A 13,251-nucleotide genomic window follows, 5' to 3' on the forward strand; every position below is an offset into this window, starting at 1 on the left:
TCCTTTAAGGCCCCAATCTCCATCACCACCAGGCCCACTCAGATTTTGCCGTGGGCGCAGTGTTTGAACAGTGGGTAGGCGGGGCTTGCCAGCCGCTCGCTTTTTTCAGCCGCCAGTTAAGCCCCAGCGAGCGGAGGTATAGCACCTTCGATCGGGAGCTCCTCGGCCTCTACCTATGTCTCAGAGTTCACTACTGACATTCAACATGTGGCAGGTAAAGCAAACCTTGTCGCAGACTGCCTCTCCCGGGCTGTAGCGGGCGCCATCCACTTGGGGCTGGATTACACCGGTATGGCGGCGGACCAGGCTACCAACCCTGAAGTGCAAGATTTCAGGTCAGCCACCTCAAGCCTGCGGTTGGAGGATGTGGTTTTTGACAGCGCTGGCACCACACTCCTGTGTGATGTCTCTATGGGACAGCCCCGCCCCATCATTCCCACAGGATGGAGGCGGCGTGTTTATGACGCTGTTCACGGCCTCTCCCACCCGGGAAAGAAACCTACGCAGAGGCTAGTGTCCGCCAAGTTTGTCTGGCCTGGGCTTAGAAAAGATGTAAGAGACTGGGCTGACTCCTGTTTGGAGTGCCAGCGCGCTAAAGTGTACCGTCACACCAAGGCCTCCCTGCAGCATTTCCCTGTACCTGAAAGGAGGTTCGACCATGTGAACGTTGACCTAGTGGGCCCCCTGCCCCCCTCACACGGCTTCAGTTACCTCTTTACTATGGTAGACAGGACTACCCGTTGGCCAGAGGCAGTTCCACTGTCAGGCACGACGTCCGCCGAGGTGGCCAGGGCCTTTATTGGAACCTGGGTCGCCCGGTTTGGCACTCCAGCCGACCTCTCTTCAGACCGGGGCCCACAGTTCACGTCCGAGCTCTGGAACACGGTCGCCAAGAGCCTGCGCGTGAAGCTACACCGGACTACGTCATACCACCCGCAGCCCAATGGGTTATGCGAGCGCTTTCACCGCTCAATGAAAGCAGCACTTCGGGCCAGCCTTACTGACAGCGGCTGGGTCGACTGGCTCCCGTGGGTCATGTTTGGTCTCAGGACGGCCCCCAAGGAAGACCTTCAGACCTCCTCGGCTGAGCTGGTTTACGGTCAGCCTCTGCGGGTGCCAGGGGATTTCATCCCTAACATTACTGCCCCCTGGTGTGTAGCCCAGCAGCGGACAGCACTTCTGGAGAAGGCTAAGGTATTCACGCCGGTCCCCACCTCACAGCACGGCCTTCCCCGGTCGCACGTCCCTACAAGTCTGCAGTCAGCGGAATATGTTTTCATCCGTCACGATGCCCACCGGGACCCCTTGAAACCTCCATACGACGGTCCGTTCCGTGTCCAGGAGGCTGGAGACAAGTACTTTGTTGTGGACATGGGCGGGAAGCTGGAACACATTTCCATAGACCGCCTTAAACCGGTTCATGTGGACTTGGGCAAACCTGTTGGACTGGCCCAGCCCCCACGGCGGGGACGACCCCCTACCTTGCCCCGTCTTCCGAGTAAGGCCCACGAGACCCCCTCGCCACCTATCCTGTGCCCGAGTGGCCGTAGGGCCCTTAAGGTTTTCCCTACAGCGGCGCCGGCCGCTACAGGGGTCAGGCGGAGCCGTTATGGCAGAGTTCTCCGCCCTCTTGTTCATTGACTTCTTTTGTTATGATGAATTCTGGGGGGACGTATGTAGTGGGTGCTATGGACATAATTCACCATTAGATTGTTTTGATGTATTGATGGGGCACTGTCACTTTAATGAGGTTGGTTTTGGGGGTTGGGCTTAGAGAAGACGCGCTGGTGGAATGTCATTGATAAAATGTTTGGTGACGAGGAGCTGTGAGTTTGGCACGGCATAGATCTGACAGCTGTCACTTGTGCTAAAAAGATAATAAATTACACACTACTTGGTGTTGTTGCAAGATAGAAATTGTGCGTCTCTCCTTTCCGACGATTTCTACAGAATGGTCATTTTTCCTAAGCGAAGAGACAGACCCAAATCCCACAGTAATGACCAAAATAACCAAAGGTGATCAAATACAAATACAATTGTTGCATATTGTTGTCCAACCTACCCAGAGTATGAAAATAAAGAGTTTGACTTCCCCACATGCAAAGGAACAGAGGTATTGAAGATGGGAATCAAATATGTGAATATGCAAATATCCAATCAAACAAACTTTGATGGTGGCTATAAACTGTGTCCCTCAGAACAATGATAGAGTGACTGAGTGAATGTAACTCCTAATGACCTCATCTTTCACAACTCAGCATCTTCAAGATCAATTTAAATCCAAACCCCTGGGTAGAGGAGCTGTGAATGTCACTGATCTCTACTTCAGCTCACAAAACTCAGCCTTCCCAGAGTAATATACATAAAGTCCAGGATAGAGAGGCTGAGTGAATGTGGTGTTGACTCTGTGCAGGAGGGTCATTGTGTCAGAGACGCTGTAGAAGGACAGAGTACCTGCCCTGTGATCCAGGTACACTCCTATTCTGGGGGACTGGGGGCCCGGTACTGTTATGCTCTTGTTATTGTGGAAGAAGCTGTAATCTCTTTGTGTGCACAATAAAGCCCAGGATTTGGAATTTAATCCAAATCCACAGTCCTCCCCGGTGCCTGTTCTACTAATGTCTTTGTAGGAGGCTGCTACAGAAACCCCTCCACTCCACTCCACCTCCCAGTAACAGCGTCCAGTCAGACCTTCTGTACCCAGAACCTGAGAACATCCAATAAATCTTTCTGGGTGATTAGGATATGACTGCTCTTGCTGCATCACTGTTGCTTTTCTGTTCCCCTTAGACAAAGACAGTTCTGTGTTTGCTGTGTTTGGGTCCAGTGTGATCTGAGAGGAATATTGTAAGAAGTCAGCTCTGGTCTTGGGCTCTGGTGGCAGTAAAACATTAACTGCATTCACTGTTGTTGATATTCTGGGCCACTGCTCTTTCAGAACGTCCTCTAGTTTGTCTCTCAGCTCAGACACGACCTCAGTCACATCTGCAAAGTACAGGAGAGGAAGGACACTGATGCTGGGTAAGTCTGTAGACTCACTGGGACTGGAGAGGGGGGGGTGACTCTGTAGAAAGTGGATGTGGTCCTCTGTGTGTGAGAGCTGCTCCAGCTCAGTGGCTCTCCTCCTCAGGTCCGCTATCTCCTGCTCCAGTATCTTCTGCAGTTCTTCAGCCTGAGTCACTGTGGTCCTCTGTCGGGCTCTGATGACCTTCTTCAGCTCAGAGCGCCTCGTCTCCAAGGAGCGTATCAGCTCAGTAAACATTCTCTCACTGTCCTCCACTGCTTTATCAGCAGAGTGATTGAGAGAATCAACAGCCTGTTGGGCGTCTTTGAGTCGCTTCTCTCTCTCCTGGACTTTCTGCTGACGAGAGCAGGTGTTCTCCAACTTCTCCTGAAGCCGTGTGGAGGCTTTGACCAGCTTGTGTTGCTTTAACGGAGCTACAGTATAATGAGGCTGGAGGTGAGTTTCACAGAAAGAGGTCAGACATACCAGGCAGGACTTGAGGGCTTTCTGCTTTCTCCCAGTGCAGAAATCACAGGTCACATCTGCAGGTCCAGCATAACAGTGATCAGGAGGAGCAGCTTGGAGTCCTGTCTTCATTAGTTGTTCTATCACTTCAGCCAGCATGTTGCTTTTCTTCAGAACAGGCCTCGGAGTAAAAGTCTCCCTGCACTGGGGACATGTGTAGATCCCCCTCTGATCATCGTGATCCCAGCAGTCTTTAATACAGCCCATACAGTAGCTGTGTCCACAGGGAATAGTTACCGGATCCTTCAGTACATCCTGACAGATACAACAGCAGAACTGGTCCCGGTACAGAACTTGCTGCGCCATTTTATTCTACAAAGACAACGACACTCTAAGTTTTGTTTTCTCAGGAAGAGTGAACTCTGATCGTGTGGGTGGGAGGGGCTTCAACTTCAGGGTGAAGACGGGGACCAACATGGCGGCAGCGTGATCCTGTGGTCAGGAGACATACTGGTTTATCATACAGTACATACTGGTTTATCATACAGTACATACTGGTTTATCATACAGTACATACTGGTTTATCATACAGTACATACTGGTTTATCATACAGTACATACTGGTTTACAGTACATACTGGTTTATCATACAGTACATACTGGTTTATCATACAGTACATACTGGTTTACAGTACATACTGGTTTATCATACAGTACATACTGGTTTATCATACAGTACATACTGGTTTATCATACAGTACATACTGGTTTATCATACAGTACATCAGGGTTTCCGTTAGAAAAAATTGTTGCCGGTCTCCGTGACCTGCAAGATTTCAATCTACCGGACAAATGAGATTAACTCCGGTCATAGTTTATTGAGCTTTAAAACAATTGATAGGCAGGCTATATAAAGAATGTCATCCTCAAGGCATGTAGATTTATAATATTATTACTTAAATCTAGGCTACTTTTGCGTATACAGTCATTAATATATTCCAAATAAAATAAGTCCCTCGATACTCCGTGCTGCTGCTGACTTGAAATAAAATAGACCGCGTATGTGGGCAGTCGGTCCGACACTAAACAGCAGTCTGTTATAATCACATTTTTATGAGCTAACGAATTCCGTTATATTGGACATTTGTATTAATTATATCAAGCGAAGAACTGAGAAAGCAGAGAGACGGCAACATTATCGTGGTTTGCGTGACGACTCTCTCCACCTCGCAACGACTTATTTGCAAAGATGGCGCTGCAGAGCAGCTGATTCAGCTGTTATTGGCTCTTTTCTGGGAACCGCACAGCAGCGCCCCCCACCCAACATTGGCTGAAAATGGCTGAATTGGAGTACTGCTGGAATACTGCATTGTGCTGCTGCTGCTCCGGCTCTGCAGCTTCACAAAAGTTCGCACACCCAGCACTAAGCTCTCGCTGACAACGTCGTTGTCATTATTAGAAGCAACGAGGAAACAAATGTAATGATCGTTTCGTTCATCGCATAGGCTATTTAATTTTAGCCTATTTTAATACAATTCAAATAATCAAATTGTGCTTAGACTCAGGGAATTATTTTCACCGGACATTAAGACCGGAGAGATTAAATATGTCGGACTTCAACAGATTTTGCCGGTCAAATACCGGTAATTACCGGCTAACGGAAACGCTGCAGTACATACTGGTTTATCATACATACTGCAGCTACATTATTTAATATTATTTCTATTATTTTAGCTTAAAATGTCAGCAACAGCGTCATGTTGCATATTTCATTTGTTAGTCAGAAAGTGAGGAACATCTGATAGACGTGTTATTGTCGATTACGTGATGATCGGTCCTCTGTTCCTCTGTGTGTGTGTGTGTGTGTGTGTGTGTGTGTGTGTGTGTGTGTGTGTGTGTGTGTGTGTGTGTGTGTGTGTGTGTGTGTGTGTGTGTGTGTGTGTGTGTGTGTGTGTGTGTGTGTGTGTGTGTGTGTGTGTGTGTGTGTGTGTGTGTGTGTGTGTGTGTGTGTGTGTGTGTGTGTGTGTGTGTGTGTGTGGGTGTGTACCTATACACTGTACTTAAATAAAGAAGTTATTTGGACTTACTCTTGTGTTTGCTATTTTATTGAAATTATATTTTTCAGTGGCAGGAAATAACAGCAGATGGCTTTACATCCCGGACAGTTACATGTTTTACATCCTGGACAGGGGGCACAGACTCCCTAGTTACATGTTTTACATCCCGGACAGGGGGCACAGACTCCCTAGTTACATGTTTTACATCCCGGACAGGGGGCACAGACTCCCTAGTTACATGTTTTACATCCTGGACAGGGGGCACAGACTCCCTAGTTACATGTTTTACATCCCGGACAGGGGGCACATACTCCCTAGTTACATGTTTTACATCCTGGACAGGGGGCACATACTCCCTAGTTACATGTTTTACATCCTGGCCAGGGGGCACAGACTCCCTAGTTACATGTTTTACATCCCGGACAGGGGGCACAGACTCCCTAGTTACATGTTTTGCATCCTGGACAGGGGGCACAGACTCCCTAGTTACATGTTTTACATCCTGGACAGGGGGCACAGACTCCCTAGTTACATGTTTTACATCCTGGACAGGGGGCACAGACTCCCTAGTTACATGTTTTACATCCCGGACAGGGGGCACAGACTCCCTAGTTACATGTTTTACATCCTGGACAGGGGGCACAGACTCCCTAGTTACATGTTTTACATCCTGGACAGGGGGCACAGACTCCCTAGTTACATGTTTTACATCCTGGGCAAGGGGCACAGACTCCCTAGTTACATGTTTTACATACTGGACAGGGGGCACAGACTCCCTAGTTACATGTTTTACATCCTGACAGGGGGCACAGACTCCCTAGTTACATGTTTTACATCCTGGACAGGGGGCACAGACTCCCTAATTACATGTTTTACATCCTGGACAGGGGGCACAGACTCCCTAGTTACATGTTTTACATCCTGGACAGGGGGCACAGACTCCCTAGTTACATGTTTTACATACTGGACAGGGGGCACAGACTCCCTAGTTACATGTTTTACATCCTGGACAGGGGGCACAGACTCCCTAATTACATGTTTTACATCCTGGACAGGGGGCACAGACTCCCTAGTTACATGTTTTACATCCTGGACAGGGGGCACAGACTCCCTAGTTACATGTTTTACATCCCGGACAGGGGGCACATACTCCCTAGTTACATGTTTTACATCCTGGACAGGGGGCACATACTCCCTAGTTACATGTTTTACATCCTGGCTAGGGGGCACAGACTCCCTAGTTACATGTTTTACATCCCGGACAGGGGGCACAGACTCCCTAGTTACATGTTTTACATCCTGGACAGGGGGCACAGACTCCCTAGTTACATGTTTTACATCCCAGACAGGGGGCACAGACTCCCTAGTTACATGTTTTACATCCTGGACAGGGGGCACAGACTCCCTAGTTACATGTTTTACATCCTGGACAGGGGGCACAGACTCCCTAGTTACATGTTTTACATCCTGGACAGGGGGCACAGACTCCCTAGTTACATGTTTTACATCCTGGACAGGGGGCACAGACTCCCTAGTTACATGTTTTACATACTGGACAGGGGGCACAGACTCCCTAGTTACATGTTTTACATCCTGGACAGGGGGCACAGACTCCCTAATTACATGTTTTACATCCTGGACAGGGGGCACAGACTCCCTAGTTACATGTTTTACATCCTGGACAGGGGGCACAGACTCCCTAGTTACATGTTTTACATCCTGACAGGGGGCACAGACTCCCTAGTTACATGTTTTACATCCTGGACAGGGGGCACAGACTCCCTAGTTACATGTTTTACATCCCGGACAGGGGGCACAGACTCCCTAGTTACATGTTTTACATCCTGGACAGGGGGCACAGACTCCCTAGTGACATGTTTTACATCCCGGACAGGGGGCACAGACTCCCTAGTTACATGTTTTACAAACTGGGCAGGGGGCACAGACTCCCTAGTTACATGTTTTACATCCTGGACAGGGGGCACAGACTCCCTAGTTACATGTTTTACACCCTGGGCAGGGGGCACAGACTCCCTAGTTACATGTTTTACATCCTGGGCAGGGGGCACAGACTCCCTAGTTACATGTTTTACATCCTGACAGGGGGCACATACTCCCTAGTTACATGTTTTACATCCTGACAGGGGGCACAGACTCCCTAGTTACATGTTTTACATCCAGGACAGGGGGCACAGACTCCCTAGTTACATGTTTTACATCCTGGACAGGGGACACAGACTCCCTAGTTACATGTTTTACAACCTGGACAGGGGGCACAGACTCCCTAGTTACATGTTTTACATCCAGGACAGGGGGCACAGACTCCCTAGTTACATGTTTTACATCCTGACAGGGGACACAGACTCCCTAGTTACATGTTTTACATCCTGACAGGGGGCACAGACTCCCTAGCTACATGTTTTACATCCTGACAGGGGGCACAGACTCCCTAGTTACATGTTTTACATCCCGGAAAGGGGGCACAGACTCCCTAGTTAAATCAAATCATAAATCAAATCAAATTTATTTATAGGGCCCAACAACACACGTTAATGTCCCCATGGGCCGTACAGGTCTTCTTTAAACAAGTCAAGAAGACAACATAACAATAAGTCAAGAACAGAACAAGAACACCATAGGGTCCAAACATTTTTTAGATGAATGCAAATAAATGAAAGAATGCAAGCACTCCCAGACATACCCCACGCGAAGGTAAGGAAAAACTCACTAAAACCTAACAATAGGGAAAAAAAGCTCCACAGGCAATGTGGAGGAGAGAAACCTTAGAAGGGCCGTTCAAGGGGGGATCTCCCTTCTTAGATGTCGGTGATAGTAGTGTTGCAGACGGACAGTTGGTAAGCATGCACTCATGTGTGTGGTGAGACACAGATGAGTGCATGCAATAGCAACTGTACATTTTGAAAAATTGAAGATAGAGCTAATAGCGATAGCAACTGAACATTTTGAAAGATTAAAGATAGAGTTGATAGCGGATCTATTTGAGGCACATCCCGGACAGGGGGCACAGACTCCCTAGTTACATGTTTTACATCCTGGACAGGGGGCACAGACTCCCTATTTACAACTCTGACTGCTGGGTGTAACAACTCTGACTTCTTGCTAACAGTAAGAAGCATTTTGTATAAAAGTATTCTGTACTTCTGTATGACAACTATTAAAGAAACTTGGGTAAGTGAACTGGGGACAGTCAAGCTGCCCTTGAGCAAGGCACTACTACACCTTTCTAAAAACTTGTGAAGTGTTACAGCCAACTAGTGACACTGGTTATTATGACATCCTGTTCTTATGTTAATTATATATGATCTTGAGGAATGTCTGTATATTCTTCCTCCCACTTGTGTAAAAATATATCTGTTTTAAATCTAGGCATATGTTACTGTATGCGTCTAGATGTGATAGGTATGTATATATATCTGTATATATCTGTATATATATATATATATATATATATATATATATATATATATATATATATATATATATATATATATATATATATAAGCGTATAAGACTATTCATGCAGGAAGTGTATTCATGTATTGTACACTACACAGGCCATTCTCTTCCATCGAAATACTGCAGGGCCTTTTCCTAGAACATGCAGTAAGGGAGTTACCCTTAAGAATGTGACCTTGAGAGACAGCTCCGAGCGAGACGAGCACAGAGATGAGAGCAGAAGAGAGAACTGGCCTTAAACTACAAAATACATATATGATGTGTGATCAATCAGTGTTTAAAGTATATGAGTACTGTATTGTACATGTATATGTATGTATATCTGTATATATCTGTATATGTATGTGTTAGGCTATGTACTGTATATTACGGCAGTCTGCCTCGTCTTCTTCTCTTACTGTCAGAACGAGAGAGGCCCATGTAGTAAGGGAGTTAACCCTTGCAGTGAGGAAGCAGAACAGACATGCATACATGTTTAAATGATGTAATGGGGTTTTTCCCAGAAGAAAGTAATCTGTTACTTCTCCAGTAGATGTAACGACTAGAAGGGGAGGACTCCATCCTTACTATGTGTGTTGTGTGTTGATTGGATGGTAAAAATGACATCACAGTATTTAGACCAATAGCAATATGATGCTGGATCGATATAAAAATGACTGCTCCTAATTCGAGAGCTCAGTTTTTTCAGATTTTGCTTGCAGACACTTTCTTCTAGCGGCCGATACCGTAAGGAACGGAATCGGCCTATTTTTCAAAGTAGAGTCCCCCGGACAAAAGTTTTTTAGCTCATTTGCTCTTTTGCTCAAAATGACAAAGAGAGTTTTTTTGCTATGAGACAGATTTTTCAGATGATCAGATTTTACAGAGTTGTTGCGATGCAGGATTTTGCTTTGGCAGGCACAAGCCGTGTTAGGCCTTTGCGATCTTTAGAGACGAGATGTTTTGTTTTTATAATTATTTTTAACTGGATTGGACATTTCCAATACAGTCTCTTTTGTAACCTTCAAAATAAAAATGATTTTTTTATAATTATCCATTGAGTTCGAGCACTGCTTTCTGCCAGCAATGGGCCACAATGCTGGCCGACGCCCTGATTTCCTCTAAGGTGACTATGTCCTATGGTACAGATTGAATCAATTGATGGTTAATGCTGTTCAGCTAAAGTTATATATTATATATATATATATGCTATTGGCAGTAGTAAAACTTATTAGACGGTGAAGTAATATCACCAAGCTTGCAAATAATGATTACGTGTTAGTACGCTAATATGGGTTCTTTCGTAAAATGATGATAATGATGATAACAATGATAATAATGATATTATTGTTATTATAGGCATATAAGAGTTCTCCTAGACATACATTCGGTTTATTACAAACAAGAAGAGATTAACAACTCTTCATGCTTACATTTCATATCAACTGGATATAACTAGACCAGTGACTATGAAGTAAACTTGACAGAAATAGTAATTGACTCGAGAACTTGGCGAGTTTAGCACCTCGCTGGGGGATATCGAGCGGCCAAAGGGTTATATCTCAAGTAAGTGATCTGAGATAATTAGAGACAAGCCCATCGGCTCTTAACAAAACTCTGTGGAAGTATTATTGTTTTAATGATTAGGCTACTCTACTGTATGTATAAATCACCTTTAATATTTCTAATCATGCAGGAAACCATTGTTGTTCCACGTTGAACACTGTAGCCCTATTTTCAGAAATTTCGCCTAAAAGTACATGCCCAAGTAAATGGAAGATTGCTCCACTTCTACAAGGTCAATTTGCATGTTCTTGGTATCTAGGAACATCTATGGACCTGGGGAAATGTATTCCCAGTGTCAGAAATATTGTGTCTGTTACTAGGCATGAGTAAATTGTGATGAAACAAAGGAGAATATAAATTATGGTTTTTATTTGTGCATATTTGCAGATGCTAACATTGAGGTTCTTCTGAAAAACGTCCACTGAGCTCATTCACCACCTTCTTGAGACGAGTGTAAACATCTAAGCAAATGAATAAAGGGAAGATGATTAAACAGAAGGATTTGTAGATACAGTAATAATTATAATCCATTTGAATTATACATAAAACATTTAATTATGAATGAATTACCTTATTATGGCCAAATCATACATCTATGGATAGGGTAAAAGCTCCTATTTCCAATGGCAGTGTTTAATATGGATTTTGTCATTTCCTCACAGTTTTATGATAAAAGAGAGATAGAATTTACAATATTCCAATACATTCTTATTGTCTGTAAATCTTCATAACATCGGTAAACAAACGTAGTGCTGAGAATATACACTTTGAATGCTGTTTTGATAGGGTTATGGTCTTTACTCTTGGCTACATTAGAAAAAGAAACACAACATTAATTAGTACGGTCTGTATTGATCGATTATGATACAACAGCAGGCCCCCTACAGTTGAACAGGTTAACCACAGTAGCTACATGTAGGTACCATCATGCCAGTCCAGGTAATAATGTTAACCACAGTAGCTACAGTAGGTACCATCATGTCAGTCCAGGTAATAATGTTAACCACAGTAGCTACAGTAGGTACCATCATGCCAGTCCAGGTAATAATGTTAACCACAGTAGCTACAGTAGGTACCATCATGCCAGTCCAGGTAATAATGTTAACCACAGTAGCTACAGTAGGTACCATCATGCCAGTCCAGGTAATAATGTTAACCACAGTAGCTACAGTAGGTACCATCATGCCAGTCTAGGTAATAATGTTAACCACAGTAGCTACAGTAGGTGCCATCATGCCAGTCCAGGTAATAATGTTAACCACAGTAGCTACAGTAGGTACCATCATGCCAGTCTAGGTAATAATGTTAACCACAGTAGCTACAGTAGGTGCCATCATGCCAGTCCAGGTAATAATGTTAACCACAGTAGCTACAGTAGGTACCATCATGCCAGTCCAGGTAATAATGTTAACCACAGTAGCTACAGTAGGTACCATCATGCCAGTCCAGGTAATAATGTTAACCACAGTAGCTACAGTAGGTTAGGGTGACCATATTTTGATTTCCAAAAAAGAGGACATGCCCCCCCAGCCTCGAGATACTTAATGATACTCAGGCATGCGTTGCTCATGGGACGACTGGTTGCAATATGTTTTAATGACGCCGCGCGCGCGCTCCCGCGCATGCACATAGATGTTCCCTCGCATAGCACAGACTAAAGACAGTGCCTAATTGCCTCTACAAATGGAATGTAACACATTTCATTCACAAGTTTTGTGTGAATGTATCTGAGAACGTATTTGAACACACCTGACAACCGGCCATATTATGAATGTGAATGTGCGCAGCATATAGGCAGGGGAGATGAGATGAGGCGCGCGTTAACCCTTTCACTGCCACACTACAGAAGCGCTTAGTAATGCTTCGCCTCAACTCCGTTTCTGGTCGAACTAGTGAGCGAATCTTTAATATTTTTTTTGATTCATATTCAGAGGTAATTCGTCGAGATATTTCTAATTGGTATTTATCAAAAATAAATATTAGAAATATGGTCAAACAACATTTCGAACCGCTGAGCGCTTCGTAACGTTTGCCTCAACGCCGTTTCTGGTCGAACTAATGAGCGAATCTTTAATATTTTTTTTGATTCGTATTCAGGGGTAATTCGTCGAGATATTTCTAATTGGTATTTATCAAAAATAAATATTAGAAATATGGTCAAAACAAACATTCATCCGTCTTTTTCGATGAAAAACTCCGTGGGGGTGGGGGGGGTGACTCGGGGAGCGAGTGAATTTTCAAGACAGAACCTTCGCCTCAACTCCGTTTCTGGTCGAACTAGTGAGCGAATCTTTAATATTTTTTTTGATTCATATTCAGAGGTAATTCGTCGAGATATTTCTAATTGGTATTTATCAAATATTAGAAATATGGTCAAAAACAACATGTATCCGTTTCTTTCGATGAAAAAACATTTTTTTTCAATAAAAACTGACGTGGTATCAAACAAACACTAATTTAAGTGGTTAAAATTCGAAAATATGTGTAATTTTTTACAGATATCTTGAGAATAGGCTATGAATGTTAAACATGGGTAAAAAAATGTTTTAAAAATAGTAAACAGTTAAAATTATATGGCTTTAAACTAGTGCTGTCAGGCGATTAAAAAAAATAATCTAATTAATTACAGGATTTGTAATTAATTAATCTAATTAATCGCATTTTAATCGCATAACCATTTTATGCCTGATATTCTATATTCTA

General features: G+C 44.2%; 1 protein-coding gene across 1 annotated transcript; it reads right to left on the reverse strand.

Annotated features, from left to right (window-relative positions):
* Positions 1-605: 605 nt before the first annotated feature.
* Positions 606-3,835, reverse strand: LOC311229423 (E3 ubiquitin/ISG15 ligase TRIM25-like; the record flags this gene model as incomplete). The annotated part of the gene is made up of 2 exons (XM_084315506.1): positions 606-640; positions 2,593-3,835. The coding sequence occupies 2 exons, from the start codon at positions 3,833-3,835 to the stop codon at positions 606-608; spliced, it is 1,278 nt and encodes a 425-aa protein (XP_084171632.1).
* Positions 3,836-13,251: the final 9,416 nt, after the last annotated feature.

This window comes from Notolepis coatsorum (assembly GCF_963971535.1).
Source record: "Notolepis coatsorum genome assembly, chromosome: 6".
Taxonomy (NCBI): domain Eukaryota; kingdom Metazoa; phylum Chordata; class Actinopteri; order Aulopiformes; family Paralepididae; genus Notolepis; species Notolepis coatsorum.